This window comes from Heloderma suspectum, chromosome 10 (assembly GCF_057233095.1).
Source record: "Heloderma suspectum isolate Gila_16-S chromosome 10, 16-S_ref, whole genome shotgun sequence".
NCBI classification, from domain to species: domain Eukaryota; kingdom Metazoa; phylum Chordata; class Lepidosauria; order Squamata; family Helodermatidae; genus Heloderma; species Heloderma suspectum.
In genome coordinates, this window is record NC_139467.1 from 1,268,366 (window position 1) to 1,287,486 (window position 19,121).

Sequence of the window (19,121 nt, forward strand, 5' to 3'; positions counted from 1 at the left end):
CGGAGCTTTTTACTCCTCTTAGTCATCAAATACCTGTCCTTTAGGTCTAAATTGTCCTATATGCCACCCGAAAGCCACAACAGCAGCAGCTTCTCCCATGTAAAAATCAAGATACAATGACTGTGTGCTACTGGCAATAGAGAGTGAGTGTTGGCTGAGGATTGTCCGTATGTACCAGTAAAAGTTACTTCACAAAGAAGAAAATGCAAGCTAAACTGAATGTTTGTTGAGAGATGCTGCATGTGCTAGAATTATGCTGTGAAGATGAGGATGAGATGTTAAAGTAGTCTAAGCAAGTGTAAACTTTTATTGAAAGTCAACTGGTGTACACTAAAGTAACAGTGGTTTTGAAATCCTATGTGTTGTGCATTGTCCCATTGTGTTATTGTTATTTTCTTGCTTTGTATGGATCCTAACAAGCTTAATGATTTTAGATTTGTTTAATCTTAGAATAGTAGGGTTGGAAGGGGCTACAAGGCCATCGAGTCCAACCCTCTGCTCAATGCAGGAATCCAAGTCAGAGCATCCCTGACAGATGGCTGTCCAGCCTCATCTTGAACGCCTCCAGTGTGGGAGAGCCCACCACCTCCCCAGGTAATTGGTTCCATTGTCGTACTGCTCTAACAGTCAGGACAGTTTTCCTGATGTCCAGCCGGAATCTGGTTTCCTGTAACTTAAGCCCATTATTCCGTGTCCTGCACTCTGGGATGATCAAGAAGAGTTGCACTTGAGTTCTTGGTTCTAAGGGAAGCAAAAGCCAAGTGTAGTCAAACGCGTACCTTGGATTTTAGGAAAGCTGATTTTAATAAACTCAGAACAATGATCAGCAAGGTCCCATGGCAAGCGACGCTAACGAGAAAAGGAGTCCAAAATGGGTGGGAGCTTTTAAAAAAAGAAATTCTCAAGGCACAATCACAAACAATTCCAACAAGTAGAAAAGGTGGAAGACAACAGAAGAAGCCAATGTGGCTTCACAAAAAGCTTAGGGATGACCTGAAAACAAAAAAGGACACATATAGGAATTGGAAAGAAGGCCAAGCAACAAAGGAAGAGTACAGGCAGGTAGCACAGAATTGCAGCGATGGCGTCAGGAAGGCTAAAGCTGAGAATGAGCTGAGGTTAGCGAGGGATGCTAAAAACAACAAAAAGGCTTTCTTCAGCTACATGCATAGTAAAAGGCAGAGGAAAGAAATGGTTGTTCAGCTATTAAATAAGGATGGCAAAACGATAACAGATGACAAAGGCAGAGGTGCTCAATTCCTACTTTGGCTCGGTCTTCTCCCAAAAGAGGGTCTATGACCCCCTGGCAAAGGCGAAGTGCAGGCTGAAGGGGCAGGATTGCAGCTTGATCGATAGGCATATGGTCAAGGAACACCTAATTACTTTGAATGAGTTCCAATCTCCAGGGCCAGATGAACTGCATCCTAGAGTCATAAAGGAACTGGCAGAAGAACTCTCAGAACTGCTGTCTATTCTCTTTGAGAAATCATGGAGGACGGGGGAAGTGCCAGATGACTGGAGGAGGGCTAATGTTGTACCTATCTTCAAAAAGGGTAAAAAGAAGGAACCTGGGAACTACAGACCAGTCAGCCTGACATCAATCCCTGGGAAAATTCTGGAGCAGTTGATCAAGCAATCCATCTGGAAACACCTTGACAACAATGCCGTGATTACTCGAAGCCAACATGGATTTGTCAAAAACAAGTCCTGCCAGACAAATCTGATCTCATTTTTTGATCAAGTCACCTCCCTTGTAAATGCTGTAGACATCATATACCTCGACTTCAGCAAAGCTTTCGACAAAGTGCCCCATGATATCCTGATGAGCAAACTAGCTCAAAGTGGGCTAGATAAAACAACGATCCGGTGGATCCACAGTTGGCTACAGAATTGGACTCAAAGAGTGCTTATCAATGGGACCTTCTCAAACTGGGGAGAGGTAACGAGTGGGGTACCGCAGGGCTCGGTCCTGGGCCCAGTGCTCTTCCACATTTTTATGAATGCCTTGGAGGAGGAGGTGCAGGGAATGCTGATCAAATTTGCAGATGACACCAAATTGGGCGGGATAGCTAAGACTTTGGAAGACAGAGACAAAATTCAAAGTGATCTGGAGCGCTGGGCATAAAACAACAGAATGACATTTAATAGGGAAAAATGCCAAGTTCTGCACCTAGGAAAAAGAAACCAAATGCACAGTTACAAGATGGGGGATACGTGGCTCAACAACACTACAAGCGAGAAGGATCTTGGAATTGTTGTTGATCACAAGCTGAATATGAGCCAACAATGTGATGTGGCTGCAAAAAAGGCCAATGCTATTTTGGGCTGCATTCATAGAAGCATCACTTCCAAATCCCGGGAAGTACTAGTTCCCCTCTACTCAGCACTGCTTAGGCCTCATCTGGAGTACTGTGTCCAGTTCTGGGCACCACACTTTAAAAAGGATGCAGACAAACTGGAGAGGGTTCAGAGGAGGGCAACAAAGATGATCAGGGGACTGGAAACAAAGCCCTATGAAGAGAGACTGAAAGAACTGGGCATGTTTAGATTTGTGTTTAAAATGTTCTAAAATGTGTTTAGAACACATTTGGAACACTCAACAATGGCCGCAAGACTGGAAAAGGTCAGTTTACATTCCAATTCCAAAGAAGGGCAACGCCAAAGAGTGTTCAAACTACCGCACAATTGCGCTCATTTCACATGCCAGCAAGGTGATGCTCAAAATCCTACAAGCTAGGCTTCAGCAGTATGCGAACCGAGAACTACCGGAAGTACAAGCTGGGTTTCGAAGAGGCAGAGGAACTAGAGATCAAATCGCCAACATTCGCTGCATCATGGAGAAAGCAAGAGAATTCCAGAAAAACATCTATTTCTGCTTCATTGACTACGCTAAAGCCTTTGATTGTGTGGATCACAACAAACTGTGGCAAATTCTGAAAGTGATGGGAGTACCAGACCACCTTACCTGTCTCCTGAGAAACCTGTACGAGGGTCAAGAAGCAACAGTAAGAACCAGACATGGAACAACCGAGTGGTTCAAAATTGGGAAAGGAGTACGACAAGGCTGCATATTGTCGCCCTGCTTATTTAACTTATATGCAGAGTACATCATGAGAAATGCTGGGTTGGATGAATCAGAGGTCGGAATTAAGATTGCTGGGAGAATTATCAACAACCTCCGATATGCAGACGATACCACCCTAATGGCAGAAAGCGAAGAGGATCTAAAGAGCCTCTTGTTGAGGGTGAAAGAGGAGAGTGCAAAAGCTGGTTTGAAACTCAACATTCAAAAAACGAAGATCATGGCATCTGGCCCCATCACTTCCTGGCATATGGAAGGGGAAGAAATGGAAGCTGTGACAGATTTTACTTTCTTGGGCTCCAAGATCACCGCAGACGGTTAGTGTAGCCATGAAATTAAAAGACGCTTGCTCCTTGGGAGGAAAGCTATGGCCAACCTAGACAGCATAGTAAGAAGCAGAGACATCACCTTGCCGACAAAGGTCCGTCTAATCAAAGCGATGGTTTTCCCTGTAGTAATGTATGGCTGTAAGAGCTGGACTATAAGGAAGGCTGAGCGCCGAAGAATTGATGCTTTCGAACTGTGGTGCTGGAGAAGACTCTTACGAGTCCCCTGGACTGCAAGGAGGTCAAATCAGTCCATCCTAAAGGAAATCAACCCTGACTGCTCATTGGAAGGACAGATACTGAAGCTGAAGCTCCAATATTTTGGCCACCTAATGCGAAGAGAAAACTCCCTGGAAAAGACGCTGATGCTGGGAAAGACTGAAGGCAAAAGGAGAAGGGGACGGCAGAGGATGAGATGGCTAGATAGCATCGCTGATGCAATGAATATGAACTTGAGCACGCCCCGGGAGAGAGCGCAGGACAGGAAGGCCTGGCGTGCTATGGTCCATGGGGTCACGAAGAGTCGGACACGACTGAACAACAACAACAAAGCTTCCTTTAATATACAAATAGATTTCATTCAGATAAAGAAATGTTATTCTTTTAAATATGTATTTGTAGTTATGTGTACTCTGCAAATTCAACAGCATTTCCAGTGCCCCTACCCAGCCAGCAGGGCTGGTAGAAGAAAAAAAAGAATGGAGTCTTAAAGAACAAATTAGCCAAATTCTGTGTTGAAACTGAACTTAAATGGCCAGATGCTCTACCTTTGGCCCTGATAAACATACGTGCCACTTCACACCGACAAACTGTGATCAGTGCCCATGAGATCCTTATAAAGAAGCCCATGAGACTCCCATCTTCAGCACCCGTTAAAGAACATCTTACTAACTTGCATTTAAAGGATGAGATTGTGTTGAACTATTGCCAAGCGTTAATGAAGTGTGTGAAGGCTTTCCATTCACAGGTTAAAGAAGCTTCCAGACGTTCCTACGATACAGTGTCACAACCTGTAGCCTAGAGATTGAGTCTGCATCAAAGTCCATCAGAAGTCTTTCCTTGAGCCTCACTGGAAAAGACCCCATTGGGTGCCGTTGACCACCCACGCCACCGTGAAGCTGCAAAAGCAGCCGACCTGGATCCCCACATCCCACTGCAAGGAAGTGTTGCCCCTGGAGAAGACGCACCCCAGAACCAGACAACACCGGATGTGCCCTAACACAAGTTCATCAGCCCTTTGAGTCATTTTGGACCCGAAAGAGAAGAACATCTCTGGCTGCCCTCATGGGACTGGCTTGTTGCCCATTCTCCTGCCATCGTGTGAGATCTTCTTAGGCTTTTGGCACTTTGGCCTCCTTGGGATTACAAAATAGCCACTTCTAAGAAACCTGTAGCGACCCAAGCACTTGCTGGCGAGGTGAGCATATGCCTAGCAGTGAGCCCAGCTCCTGTAGTGAATAAAGAGTTGTCTCAGCATCCACCAGAGGCGCATTCTCGTGATGCGGCCCACCTGCATCCTGCTGCTGCTTAGCATCTTTTGTGGCCTGAAAGTAGTGAACATGATTCGAATAGACTTAACTGTATCCAACTGCTAAATCTGCAGCCATGTGCCAGTCCATGCCCATAGAGGCGTACGAATGATCCAAATCCCACTAAATCAGACTAAAATGATTTAACCCTATTACCTAGATCTATCAGGAACAGCCACCTAGCAAGAGATGCAATGTAATAAGCATAATTTTTGGATTGTTTTGTTCCATGTGATCATTGCTTTGATTAAACGTTGTATCAAATTCCTTACTAAAACTATACGTAAGCTGAACTGCGCCAGATGGTCAGACGAATGCAAAGAAAAATGTAAAAAAAAGATTTTTAAAAAAGAGAAAACAACGGATAACAATACAAGTATAGATGGTGAGCCTGATAGGCTCAAAGGGGGGCTTGTGAAGGTGGGCCTGACCGGGCCTCTTGAATAATTTGGTTGAGGCGAAGTTCCTGATGGGATTGAGACTTTGTGTGACCATGAGAAGATAATTGTAGCTTGCTCATCATAAGCAAGACATTCCTATTCACTGAAGTAACTCTTCCCTAAAGATAAGAAGGCTGCTGTGCTGATAGGTGTTGCTGAGTCCTGGTTTCTGAGCATGCGTAGTGTGTTTTCTGTGCTCTCCAGCTTTCAGTCTATATAAATGCATCCTGGTTATTGTTTTCTTGAGAGACAGTTTCATCTGCTTCTCCCACAACTGCGTTGTGCTCTAATAAATTTCTGACTGTTCAGCCTAACCTGCCCTGGCCATTTCCTTAATGGGGAGAGAGGGATTCATGAAGGAATCACAGGGCTCAGCTGTCAGTCATGACTGTGCATGTTCAGAGGTGGCGTCTCTTTGAATGCTGCTTGCGGGGGGGGGGGGGAGTCTTCCTGCCCTGGGCTTTCCACTGTTTCCACACTCTGATCCAGCAGCCAGGGTCTTCAAGGGGTTCCTCGTATTTTCAGTATTTCCTCCACAGAAGGGCCATGAAGCCCTGTTGGCCAAAGTGCATGATCCATCCTGCTCCATGGCGTGTCTTGGCAGCAGAGGTGGGGGCTCCAAAGGCCCTCTGTCCAGTGCTTCCCTCTCCTCAGCTTCTTTACAAGATTTCTCTCCCACCCATGACCTCCCAGACCAGGCAGCTTTTGGCCACACGCACCCTCTCCCCACTCCCCCATGCTATTTTTGCCATGACCCTGCTAGGTAGGGTGAGGTAACAACTTACCCAGAGTCACCCACTGGGTGCCAGAGGTCAGCCAAGATTTAAAGCTGGGTCTTTCTGGTCCCAGGCCAGTGGTCTCGGCTGTACGCTGCCCTGGCACTTGCTGCTGGTAAATAGCCTGTAGGCGGAACACCAGAGGAGCTGGGGGGTGGGCCGAGGGAGCAGCTGAAGCCCCAGGGGCCTGGGTTTGCTGGGTGCCCTTGGCCAGTATGAGGCACAAACATGCCAAGGGGGAGGGGGAACCTCCAGAGCATGCTCTGGAAAAGAGCTCCGAAGTGGCAATTAGCGAGAAGAGTAATCACAGAGGGTTGGGTCTGACTCCTGGCCTCTTGACACCATCGCCCTGCCCGGAAAGGAAAGGGCGCCTCAGATGTACACGCCTGGCAAAGACATGGCAGCAACAAGACACATTTGGTTGCAACCAGGTCTAGGATCACTCCGTTCCCCTTCACTGGACAGTAAGGTGGCACAGCTCATGCTTTTCCCATTGGCTGAGGCCAAGAAGCCCCTGGGATCTGTGCTGGGACAGGAAAGAAACCAAACCACTTTGGTGCAATGGGATGTTGGACGCAAGTCCATGTTTCAGCCAATGTCACCTGCAAACACATTGGCAGAACATCCTGGTGTGTGTGTGTGGGAGGGGGTTACCTTGAGGCCGTGGCTCTTGAGGAGTTTGTGGAAGCGGGGGAGCCACGCCAAGAAGCATGCAAGCAGGAGGAACCAATCTCTTCATCTCATGCAACCAACATCTAAAATCTTTACAAACTGGTCTGTTTGGAAAAACACAAATCTTCAGAAAGATTTACAGCCAAACAAAGAACGCAACCCAAAATGCTGAAATGTTTGTGGTTCTTTTTCTATACAGGACAAAAAGAAAAACGTATTTAAAGCAATTACAGTATTTTACAGGCTTCTGAACAATCAGGGAAGGCGGGGGTGGGGGTGAACATTAATGGATGAGACTGCACAGCTCCAGGAGGAGTGCCATGGCAACTACACCTGGCTCAAGGGAGGCTGGATCTGGCTGAACCCCACACTGAACACGTTACACTGCTGTGAGAAGCGGCCCTGGGTGGGTCTGTTTGCAAGAGCAATGGCTAATCGGAGCTCCCGCAAGACTCAGCGAATGCATTGGCCCCTGGCTGATCACACCAGCAGCTAGATGTGGGGGTGGAGAGCAACTCAGTACCAAACCCTGGGGCTCAAAGCAGTTTGGGGAAATGTCAGCTGCGCCACAAGCACAGTCTGGATGTCCTACACTCATCACCAAAGAGCAGGTTCTTAGATTTTTTAAGCATCTCCAAGCTTAGTCATGTCTGCGGTGCTGCAGCTGTGGCTTCACCACACAGAGCGCATGGACATAATCCTCACCCATCATAACTCTAACCCAATGATGATGAAGCTGTAGTAAGAAAATGTATCCGTTTGCTTAAAGGAGGAGGATTCCTAGCAGAAGTGAGCTCTGAAGGAGTCCTCTTGCTATATAAGGGAAGGGACACTCTGAACTGACAAAAATTTGCTATGGCTGGAAGACTCATTTTTCTGGTTTCTGGATTTGGGAACTGATGTCTTCCCATTTCCTCTCTGCAATGAATAGAAAAAGCTGGAAAACCAGGTATGGGAAATGAAACCAGGGGTCTTCTGAGTACCAAGCACAGCTCTGAGCACGCACATCCCGCTTTAAAAGCAAGAATTCCTTGGGATCAGGGTCTGCATGAGAGCAACCTGTAGAAACCTCCCATCCCCGAACGGATACAAACCCTCTGGCTGACCCCTGATGCGGGATGTCCGAGGCATGCTCTCTCTGCTGACACAGCAGAGGCTGTGCTCTTCCAGACAGGGCAGGGCTGCTTCTTTGAGGCATGCTGTGGCCTGGGGGCTCTGCCCTGTCCAAGTGCAGGCCCCTCCTTTGCTCCTTTGATGCCCCCTCACCATCATCAGGTGGTCTCCTGCCATTTTATTGCATAAAAATACATCTCTGTGCCATGACCAGCGGGCCCCTCCCCAGCAGCAGAAGCGGCGAGGGGCGTATGGCTTGTTGACAATAGCGGCAAGCGGTGCCTGCAGACTCTCCGCTGCCTGGTGCCGCTGAGTGGCCTCGTGTTTCCACGTCCAGGCACGGCTCCAACCTGGCTCACAGGCACCTCGGAAGCCAGGAAACTGCCGGGTCCCAGCCTGGAAGGGGCAGAGAGGGAGTAGCCGCCACCGTCCAAACCCTGGTGCTGCCTGATGCTCTGGAGGCTGCAGAGAAAGGGCTCTCCCTTTGCATACGCCCCCCTCCCCTTCATGGTCCATCCCTGAGGGGACCATACAGGAGATTTACAGAGAATGGCATCAAAGCACTCCCCATACTGTGGGGAGAGACAAGTCAGAGGGGCACAGCCAGGAGGCTGCAAAGTGGGGGTGGCAGCAGCTGAAACAGACCCGGGCATGAATGAGGATGGACGGGGTTGGCGCTCTCCCCAGCACCCCAGAGCAGACCCTCCTCTTCTTTCCAGCACATGCAGCAGGCGTGCATGTGTGGTCCGTTGCTTTTGAATAAGGCATCCTGTCAAATGGAATACCTATGAGTTTCAATGCAGACAAGCAAGGGGGGGGCACACATAGAAGGATCCAGAGTAGTGCCCAGGCGGCCCCCCCCCCTCCAACACACACACACGCACACCCTGCTCAAGGAGTGTTTTGCACCCACGACAGCACCGTTTACTGGAGGTTCTGTAGCTGACCGGAAGACACGAAGTGGGAAGGAAGAAGCGGGGTGCCCTGCAGAGCTCCCTGGAGCGCCCTCTCGGCATCCCCAAAGCAAGCAGAAGAAACCACAGGTGCAGCCCCCGCACGGGCTTCTCCCCGAGATCACCTCACTCTAGGGCCAGCTTGGCTCTGCTGATGTGGACTCTTCCTAGGGAGGTTTCCACGCTTTGGAACATTTCAGAGAACTGGAGGAGTGAAAGAGCCTGGGGATCTGCTGCTTCAGCTGCTGCAGCACAGATGAAAATGCAAGAGTGGGCACTAAACCAGAAGAAAAGACCCGGTTTGGGTGCCTATTACTTTCTGGTCACCATACAGGGGAAAGAAAAGGCCCCTGGGGTTCCAGTGCCCCGCTCATTTGCTAGGATCCTCTCCCCAGCTCCTGGCAGCTGCAACAGAGGCAAAGGAGGGGCAGTGATCCCTCCGAAGTTCCCCGTTCCTCTGGAGGGGGCGGTCCTGGTCTCCCAGCGCCTCATTCACTGTCTGCATGGTTTGGACTGGTTCAAGCAGGCACCAACTTTGAAAAGAGGGCTGCAAGCGGAGATGCCTGCTTCCCAGGGGGGTCAGGCAGGCCCCCCCCCCCGCAGGTGGCATCAGGGTTCCTGGCCAGGCCTTGCCCCTGCGTGCCTCCCCAAAGCCCTCCCTGTGCACTAACATGCTCTCTGTTCTGGCAAGGGCTGCTCCCGACGGAGTCCAGGGCACAGAGTCGCTGGCATGGAGCCCTCTGCAGAGGCTCCTCACAGCCTCGGGGCCGCGAGCTGGGGAAGCAGCCTCATTTCTTCCTGCCTGAGGTGCTGGCCCTGCGGTTGGCGTCCCGCTTGGGGTTGCCTTCATCTGTGGAGGAGGTGGTGAGCAGGGCCTGGCTCCACCGGGCAATCTCGGCATGCTCTGAGATGGAGGCGGAAAGCGCCGTCAGCCAGGACTTCATCTCCTCCTGCGGGACGGAAGCATGCGGCATCAAAGGACCAATGGCCGGCCAACAGCCAACACCAATCCGCCACCCCAGCCTCACCCTGGGGGGAAGGTGGCGCTCACCTCATCCTTGGCTTGCAGGAGGAACTCGCCCCCGTCGCTGGTCCTGCAAGAGAACTGTCCGTCAAGCTCCCTCAGCCTGACAGAGAGAGAGGCCTGGCGTTCCTGGCACTCCGGCCTCCTCCGTCACATTTTGACCCGCTCTTGCAGGCCTCGGGACAGTAGCCCCGACCCCCACTTGCAGAGACTTCAAGGGAAGAGGAAGTTCAGAGTCCCAGTCCAAGGAAGAAAGAAGGAAGGCCTCCCCGCTCCAACTTGGCTCTGGGGGACCCAGCTTTGTCCTACAGACTGCCACGCGCTGGTGGATTGGTGGACGGAGGTTGGAAATGGCTCCTCCACGCCTCGAGGCTATCTGAGTCAAGCTCCTTTGGCTGGCCCCTCTTCCGAGGGAAGGCGCAGGGGTGGCCTCCCCCGCTAGCCCAGCCCAGGCTGGCCACTCACTTGATCTTGAGCACGTTCTTCTTCTTCTTGTAGTCGTTGGCCACCTCACCCGTGGCATTGTGCAGGCTCAGCAGGGGCTCGCTGCCATGCGTGCTCCCAGACTCCCGGCCCTTGGCGTCCTTGTAGAAGCCCAGCTCCCCTTTGCTGAGGACACAATAGAGGTTGATCCAGGACCTGTCAGGGGGAAGGGAAACCCACACGGGATCAGAGCAGCTCCCTTGGCCTTTGCATGGAAACCTCCACATTTAGATTCTGTTGGGTTTCGAGGGCAGGGGGGAAAAGCCCTGAATAGGAAGTTGGAGGGGCTAGCAACAGTCTTTAGTGTGGGTACCATACTAGTGAGACATGTGATTGTTTTTCAAGCATTCCTCATCCCTCCCTGTAAGCTTCGCTTGTCCAGCCCCACCACCTGCCGCTGTCCAAAGGTCTCCTGTTCCCTGAAGCGCCTCCATGCTTTCTGCTTTGCTGCCCGATGCCTGGACCTGCCCCACTGGTCTCTTCTTCCTCCCAATCCCTCCTCAAAGCCCACCTTTTCGATGAAGCCTTTGCAACAACCCCAGAGACGCAACACTTGACTGTAACTATGCAAATGTCAGTGTCACTGAACTCACGGCCCTTCTCCCTCTCTTCCTCCCCCTACTGCCTCCCCCCCCATTCCTCTGTAGTTTTTCTATGTGTGTTCTAGCCTACAAGCCCCCTGGGGCAGGGACCTGCTTAAGAAACTGGTGCTACAGAATGACAGAAACAGCAAGAGGTTGCAAGTGCTGGCTGCAGCATGTCAGAGCAGGGCAGTTGCTCTTGTAGCTGGGACACTGACTTCTCAGACTGTAGTTGCTCCGAGGAGGGAGGGCACCCACTTCTCGGCCCCTCCTCAGGACACCCCCAGCACGAGGGCCTGCGCCGACTCCCAGGATGTGCCTTTGGCCGCAGGCTCAGGGGAATGGACTGCCCACTCCTCCACACAGCACAAAAGCCCTGCAGAGTCTCCACGGACCACGTCCCGCCCCCAGGAGGAGCCGGTGGCTGCCCCGGAGGACATGGGCCAGCTGAAGGCCCTTGGAGACTGAGCCCCCCGCTCCTGAGCCTCCAGGCAGTTGCAGCAGGCTGGGGCTGAAGGCGCTGGGCTCCCTGTGGCGCTCAGCCCCAGGCTTGCTGCCCGCGGTCCTGAGCCCCCTGCCCAGTGGACCCAGGCAGTCCTGGGCAGCCTTTTCCCACCTTCTCAGTCCGGCTGCCGCCTCCTCTCAGTGCTGCAGACACTTACGGGCTGGGGCCGCAGCAGAGAGGACCTGCTGCTCCTGCTCACCTGTTGGAGGCCTTCTTGTTCGGCCCCTCCAGCTCGAGCTTGCGGAGAAGGTAGCCCTCCTGCCGGATGGTGTGCGTGGGCGGGGGCAGGGGCGGGGCGCTGCTCTGCGCGGGGGCGGAGCGGGAGCGACGGGTCTCCCCGGGCGGTGCGCTGGGGTCCTTGGGCCGGGGCCTCCGGCGGGGCTTAGGTCTGTCACGGGCACGGGGCCTCTCGGGGCGGGGGGGCTTCTCCGGCAGCATGTCAAGGCCGTTGGGCAAGCGAGCGGGGGACTCCCGTTCACGCGGCTGCAGTCAGAGAGGGGGGTTTCACAGACGTGCCAGCGCCAGGGAGGGGGCAGACACCCCAACATGGAGCATCCCTCTCTCAGGGAGAGAGGATGTCCCAGCTGCATGTGAAGGAATACCGAAGAGCATGCCCCGAGCATGTGCGGAGTGCCTCTCCCCACCCCCACCAAATGAGAAAGGTTTTCCCAGCCATGCATGCCTGGGCGTTTGGGACTCTGGCAACATCTGTGGCAGAATTAAGCCCCAACATGATTTCCACAACACTCGGGGCGTGGTGGCAACGGGGAGGCAATCCCTGGGCTCAGCCCCTCCTTCACACTTTCCATGGGGAGGAGCCTCCCGAGCACTGCGCCAATTTGTTTCCCAGCCAAGCACCAGGAGGCAGCAGCAGCTGCCCTGTGCAGCTGGGGTCTAGCATCTGCCCGAGGGAGGCTCCCTGTCAACAGCAGCTCCCCCCATGCCCACTCCTGCAACGCCCGCCCAGGCCCCCACGGGCAGCACAGCCTGGGTTGCGGGGATGCAGGGGGAAAGCAGGGGACTCACCGTGGTGGGTGGGGCTGCTGCTGCAGGTGCCGGCACCGCCTCCTCCTTCTCCTGGAGCTGCTCCACGATGTCCGCCAGGGTGGCTTTGCTGTGGTCCGAGAGAAAGAGCATCAGGAGAGCGGCCCCGCCAAGGCCGGCGCAGGAGAGGGGAGGCGCGTAGAGGAGGCCCCGGAGGGCTGCCTCATGGCGGGGGAGGCGGCCGGATGAGAGACACGTCGGCGCCTGACGGCCGGGCAGGGAAGGACCAGAGCGTGCCAGGCGCCGGGGCCTGTGAGGCTCCAGGCCAGAGGGCCCCGGGACCGGCGTGCGACATGACGAGGCCGTGTTCCCTGTACTGCCACACCGACTGATTCTGCGTCGACCAGTCACGCGTGCAATTAGAGCAGCTACTGTGGTGACTGCCTAGGGAAGGTTCTTGGGACTGTGGTGGGCAGAAGCGGCACAACATTATGCCTGGTGTGGAGAAAGTGGATAGGGAGACATTTTTCTCCCGCAATACTAGAACCCAGTGGGGTCATCCGATGAAGCTGATTGGCAAGAGAATCTGGACAGGCCAAAGGGAGCCCTTCTTCCCCCAGCACAGAGCTCAGCTGTGGAACTCGCTAGCACAAGACGTGGCATGGCTTTAAAAGGGGGCTGGGCAGAGTCCTGGCGGAGAAGGCGATCACTGGCTCCCAGCCCTGATGGCTCTGTGCTGCCTCCAGTGTCTGAGGCGGTATGCCTGTGCACGCCACTAGCTGGGAGCAGGGGCGGGAGGGTGCGGTCGCACTCGTGTCCTACTTGCACATTTCCCGTCAACAGCTGGCCGCCCACTGGATGGACCCCTGGTCTGAGCCAGCAGGGCGCTGCTGGTGGTCTTGTGACGATGCAGACAGCCCCCAACCTGCCTTTTGGAACGTGTAGCCCGACAAAGGGATCTCAAACGCTTGTGCATTTTTGTGTGACCTTTGGTTCCCAGAAGTCTGCAGCTGGCAGCCCCCCCACCCCCACGCCCTGCCCCGCCCTGCCCTTGGAGTCCCTCTTGCCTCGCCAATGTCCCGCCCACAACTCCCTGCTGGGCGACTCCGGCTGGCCCCATCAGGCTTGGCAGAGGATCCTTCCCTGCTCGGCTGGGATCCTGCTCAGAGGATGCCCTGTCTGCCAGCCACCTATTATTTATTGACCGATTTATTTTATGTTTAAAACATTTCCACACCACTGTTCCTTTAAAGCTGTTCAGGGTGTTTACACCAATATCATGAGATTGCAACGAACAATTATAATAGCAATAATCCGTAAGAGTGCAGCCCAAGGTGGCCCTGGCGCAATCCCAGCAGAAGCGGGAAACCCGTCTGGCTGGGAGATCCAAGGGGCTGGGCCTGACACCTCGAGGGCGCCTGGGCTCGGGGGCCAGGCCGATCTGCACAAGCGAGAGGCATGTGAAGGCCCCTTCTGCGCCGACAGTGGCCTTCTCCGGCAGGAGCCGCCCATGGCCCCCTGCTCCTTGCCCGCCGGGGCTCATGGCACTCACCCGCCTCCCTTGGGGTCACTGCGGGGAGCCTCCGGCTCGCTGGACTCCTGGCGCTCCGGCCGGCGCTCATGTCTCTCCCGCCGGGACGTGTCCAGCTCGCTGGACTCCTGGCGCTCCGGCCGGTGCTCCCGCCTCTCCCGCCGGCGCTCGGGCTGCTCGCCGGTGTCCGGCCACTCCGGCCGACGCTCGTAGCGCTCCCGCTGCCTCTCCGCACGCGTCTCCGCCCGGCTCACCTTGGCCTCCAGTCGCTCCGCCAGGGTCCCGGGGGCGGCAGTGGCATGGCCCAGGCTCTCGGGCCGGGCAGCCTCCTCCACAGCAGCCTTGAGCTCGCCCGCTTTCTCCTGGACTCTGGCTCCTGCGGCAGCCACCAGCCCCTCCTGCAGACGGTCCACCTTGGGCTGCAGCCGCTCTGGCTTCAGCTCCTGGCGCACATAGGCAACTGTGGCCTCAGCCCGCTCCAGGGGCTCCGGCGTGACCCCGCTGAGGAGCGGCTGGGCCTCTGCCCGGCCCCGCAAGAGGTCCTTCTCACACAGCGGCTGGCGCGAGAGGGAGGAGGCCTTGCTGCTCAGCTCTGTGGGGTCAGCAAAGACCTTGCGGCCCAGCAGCGGGGTGGGCGGCTGCTTGCTCTGCTCTGCCTTCAGCTTCTCGATCTGTGGGGAAGCCATGGGAAGGGCACAGAGAAGTTCCATTTCCCCCGTCAGCAAGAACGACCCCCCCGGCCAAGGTGTGGGGAGCCCATCGGGGCACCCGCAGGCCTGAGCCTCAGTCAAGCAGCGCCGGGATCCCTGCCCCCCCTCCGCCCACACAAGGTGCTCCGCCTGGGTTTGGCCCATACCGTGGTGAGGCGCCGCAGGGAGCTGAAGCGCTCCTCCCAAGCAGCGGCCGCTTTGCGGAACGCCTCGTGGCGCCGGATGAGCTGCTCCACCTCGTCCACGCTGCTGCCCAGCTCTCGGCTCTTCAGTAGTGGCTCCTGGGCCGCGAGCCAGGCGTCAGCCACAACGGCCTCTTGAGCAAACTGGAGAACCTCCAGCGCTGCCAGGAAGGGAGGCCACCATGAGTCCACCCAGGCCCTGGGAGGGAGCCCCTGCCGCGCCCAGAGCAACCCCTTCTGTCGCAGCCAGGGCCAGACTGAGCCCGCTGCCATCCTGACTGCCAGGCCAGGCCGAGAGCTGGGGCCGAAGGGATGCAGCCACAGAGCCATGCCCAGCTCAGCCTCCATGGAGAGCAACCACCAGTGGCAGGTTTCCACGTAATCCCCGAAGGTCAGGCCTTTTGCAGCCCTAGCCGTTTTCTGTCTCTTTGCTGGGGGGCACCTCCATGTGGAAACACTCAACCCCACTCCCAACATCTGCAGTGGGGAATAACATGTGGGGAGGTGAAACATTGGCCCCAGGGGCTGTGGTCCCAGCCGCTCCAGCTCTGCCAGCCTCCCCTTCCTCCCACTGGGGAATTCAGGAGCGCGGGGAGCCCCTGCCCACGCCCCAGGCTGCAGCTGGGCTCACTTTGCTGTAGCCACTGCCAGCGCTGGTCCCATTTGTCCACCATCTCTTTCTTCTTGTTCATCAGCTTCTCCAGGTGAAGCTTGATCTGCAGCAGAAACAAGAGATGTCCTGGCTGGGAAAGGGGCTTGCGGTTGGGGCCGGGAGGCAAATGCCTGACCCTGGTCCTGGGCAGAAAGGGACTTCCCGGTCCCCACTTCTGCGGGCAACTCCAAGGACTGTCACTTGCCCACCACCACACTTCTCTGGGGAAGCAAGAAGGGAGCGGTGGCAGGAGGGAGCAGGGACTCCCGCTTTCTCCCCAGTGGCCTCTCTCAGCCCCAGGGCTTCCATGGGGCTCACCTCGTCAGAGGCAGGGCTCTTGTTCAGCACCAGCGTCTTGCCCAGGTCCACGCAGGCAGCAATGCTCTTGTTGCGGCTCTCAATCTCACTCTTCAGGCCCTGGTGGTAGTTCATCAGCACTTCCACTGAGGACACGTCCCTGCAGGGCACAGCAGGGAGCCATGTGGGGAGGGTGGGACATATGGCACACGCCCAAGGGGAGCGGCAGCCCCTTTAGAGGGCGGGCCGAGGGGACACCCCTCCAGATACGCCCTGATATGCTTGTGGCCTCCAAAGGTGGACTGGCCACAAGAGGCACAAAGCAGTGTTTCTTGGGACAGAACTGGAGCTTTGGACAGAGCCACGGAGCAAGGAATGGAGCAGCCAGGCCGGCCACGGCCCAGGCCAATGCACCGAGTCACCGTGGGCTCAAGTGACCCGGTGTGGTCTCCTCTGATAGCCGCTCTGGTGATCTGGGGTGGGTGGATTCCTGCAGTCCTTTTAAATGGAGCTGCTGAGCAGGGACCCAGGCGCCATCTGCATGCCAGGTGGGCGCTCTCCCGCCGGGCTAGGGCCTTATGGTGGAGCACCTCAAGGCTGAGTAGAAGACCTTGCTTGAACCACCAGGGCTCTGAGAGCGTGGCTCATCAGGGGGCGCCCAGTGAGTTGCGCAGCAGAGGGATGCTCCCCATCCTACCCCGGAAAGCCCGGCTGCTCCGCATGGGTGGTTCTCAGCACTTGCCCAGATGCAGGGCAGGACAGAGCAGCTGGCAAAAGGCGGGATGTTGCAGGGGCGGGCCGGCAACAAAGCTGTGCTCCCTCCCACGTTACCTGGGCTTCTCGCTGGTGCCAATCTGGCAGATCATGGTGTCCATCCAGGAGACGAGGTCCCGCACCATGCTGGAGAAGCGGATCTTGTCCGTGGTGGTGGTGATCTGCAGCCGGCAATCTTCGCAGGAGCTCAGCAGCTCCTTCCAGGAACACATCACTTCCTGCTCCTTGGTGGCGATGGCCTCCGCATTCTCGCCTGCATACACCGTCCTCAGCTGGGCCGCCGCCTCCTGCAGTTGCCGTACCTGCCGGGCGCCCATGGGGAGCAGAGAGCTAGGATGCGCCAGCTGCCTCTGGAGAGGCAGAGAGGCTTCCTCCACAGGCGGGCCTCGCCTTCCCCAGACGGGGAGCGGCCAAGTCGCCCAGGGCTCCCTCATCCAAACCTGTCTCAGGGCAGGGCAGGGGCTGCACGTAAGCAGTGCCTCCCCGGGACTGTTCTGCCCGCATCCCCAGGCCCCCTCACCTGTGCCACCAGAACCTGGATGTCATGCTCAAAGGAGGTCAGCATCCTCTGCAGGGTGCCAGCCGAAGTCTTGGACTCCCGGGCGGTGACCTCCGGCAGCCGCTGCTTCTTCTCCTCAATTTGGGAGAGCACATCCTTGCAGTCGTTGAAGAACTTGTGCAGCTCATGGGAGGCCGCCAGCATCTGGGCCCGCGTCTCCATCAGTTCCAGCAGGTCCGCCCAGGCCTCATTCACCCCGTCCTTCCACTCAGCAATGGTGGCGGCGTCCGCGTGGCCATAGTCGATCAGCTCATCCACCATCTGGTTGACAGCGGAGATCCTCTCGTTGCCCAGGCTGCCCGTCTCACTGGCAAACTCGGTGAACTTCTCCTGCAGCAGCTGAGGGAGGGAGGGAGGGAGGGAGGGAAGGAGGGAGGGGGCCAGAGGGCAGCAGGGAGCAGGATGCGGCGACATGAAGGGCAGACCCCAGGGGAACAGAGACAGGGAAGGGCTGCTCAGTACAGCTAACGGATGGAAATGCTGGACTGATTTTCTCTGTCCTAGAAGCTCTAAGCCCGCTGCCCACAGCACTGAGCAGCAAGGAGAGGCATTCTGCACATGCTCGCTCCCTTCGTTCTTCCGTCGCTTGCTCTAGAGCTGAGCAATGGCACAGAAAATGAGCTTTCTGGGGCTGAGCCAACTACTATCCAGGATCTCCCCCGACATTTCTGCTCACTTCCAGCCATGCAGCTTGTGAAATAATAAGAGGAGTGCCCCCAGGGCATGTGCAGAGTGCCCTCCCCTCACCACTGAATGACCCACGGGGCTGAGGCTTGGACCAAGAGCGCCGCAGTCACAGGATGGCGTTTCCAGGAGCCTCCCTCTCGAGACATGAACCCTTGGCCCTAGAAACGTGGCCAGCACAGCGGGGCGCTGCCCAGCCGCAGCAAGGGCACGCGCCTCGCCCTTGCGGGCACACGGCGCTCACGCCCCAGGTGCCCCTCTCCCACTCACGGTCACGTGCTCGTAGTCCTGCCCCAGCTCCGGTGAGCCGGCCACCACCTCCTTCGCGGCGATCCAGTGCTCCAGCTCGTCCACTTCGTGGTGGAGCTGGGAGAGCCAGTACTGCTGCTCCAGCCGGGCCTTGCGCTCCTCCGCCAGGTCCTTCAGAGACACGTAGAGCCGGTCGACCTGGGACTGCCGCCGGCTGATCTGCTCGCTGGCAAGGACAGGGCCAGGTCAGTGAGTGGCGGGCGGGGGGTGGGGCGGGGCGAGGAACGCGCTCGCCTACCTGTCGGGGTGCCCCAGCTCCAGCAGCGCCCGGCACTGCCGCGACAGCTGGGCAACGGCCTCTGCGTAGTTGTCCACCGCCTGCTCCATCATCAGGTGTTTCTTCAGCAGCTGCAAGGTGCTCTGTTCATCCTGGGGGGGCAGGCACAGGACTAATGCGGTGGGGCGGGACAGACTCCGCTGGCCAGGGCTCCTCCCCACAAGCCAGCCTGCCCCATCTTCTGGACTCCGTAGGCGGAGCGCCTCCCTCCCTCCCTCCCTCCCTCTGCCAGTCTCTGGAGTAAGCCTGCTCAGTTTCCCTCCCGCCAGGCCTCAATTCTGGCTGAGGTCAACAGCAGGCTTTGCCCCAGAACCTGTTTCTCAGGCCGGGGTTTGAGCCTGGCACATGTCGAGCACACAACAACAGAGGAGCACCCATGAGCTGGGCGGTCCAGAGAGAGCCCTGCTCTTGGCCTTTCTGGGGAGGGGCCACCGTGGGGAGGCAGAGCAGGGGCACTGGGCGCAGGGAGCCCCGGGCTCGGTTCCTGGCAGCCCCTCCAGGGAAACAGAGATTTCAGGCGGCCGCTGCTACAAACATCTTCCTTCAGCCTGGAGGGAGCAGCGCTGCCAGTCTGTGTAGAGCAGGGATGGGGGCCTGCCGCGCTGGCCCATCCTGCCCGCCCCTCCCCAAAGCCCTGCTCAGAGGGGGGCCGAGCTGCGGCGCTGTCCCTTCGCTCCT

At 56.5% G+C, this 19,121-nt stretch overlaps 1 protein-coding gene across 1 annotated transcript in view; it reads right to left on the reverse strand.

Annotated features, from left to right (window-relative positions):
• Positions 1 to 6,992: 6,992 nt before the first annotated feature.
• Positions 6,993 to 19,121, reverse strand: part of SPTBN4 (spectrin beta, non-erythrocytic 4) — an 82,294-nt gene continuing 70,165 nt past the window's right edge. Inside the window, exons 25-37 of the mRNA XM_084814487.1 lie at positions 18,405 to 18,535; positions 18,128 to 18,332; positions 17,135 to 17,512; positions 16,672 to 16,916; positions 15,862 to 16,000; positions 15,523 to 15,607; positions 14,856 to 15,052; positions 14,021 to 14,670; positions 12,511 to 12,598; positions 11,684 to 11,967; positions 10,381 to 10,554; positions 9,943 to 9,985; positions 6,993 to 9,841 (exon numbers count right to left, since the gene is read on the reverse strand). Of these exons, the coding sequence (XP_084670613.1) occupies positions 9,680 to 9,841; positions 9,943 to 9,985; positions 10,381 to 10,554; positions 11,684 to 11,967; positions 12,511 to 12,598; positions 14,021 to 14,670; positions 14,856 to 15,052; positions 15,523 to 15,607; positions 15,862 to 16,000; positions 16,672 to 16,916; positions 17,135 to 17,512; positions 18,128 to 18,332; positions 18,405 to 18,535 (2,781 nt within the window). The 3' untranslated portion in view covers positions 6,993 to 9,679. The remainder of the gene's footprint in view (positions 9,842 to 9,942; positions 9,986 to 10,380; positions 10,555 to 11,683; positions 11,968 to 12,510; positions 12,599 to 14,020; positions 14,671 to 14,855; positions 15,053 to 15,522; positions 15,608 to 15,861; positions 16,001 to 16,671; positions 16,917 to 17,134; positions 17,513 to 18,127; positions 18,333 to 18,404; positions 18,536 to 19,121) is intronic.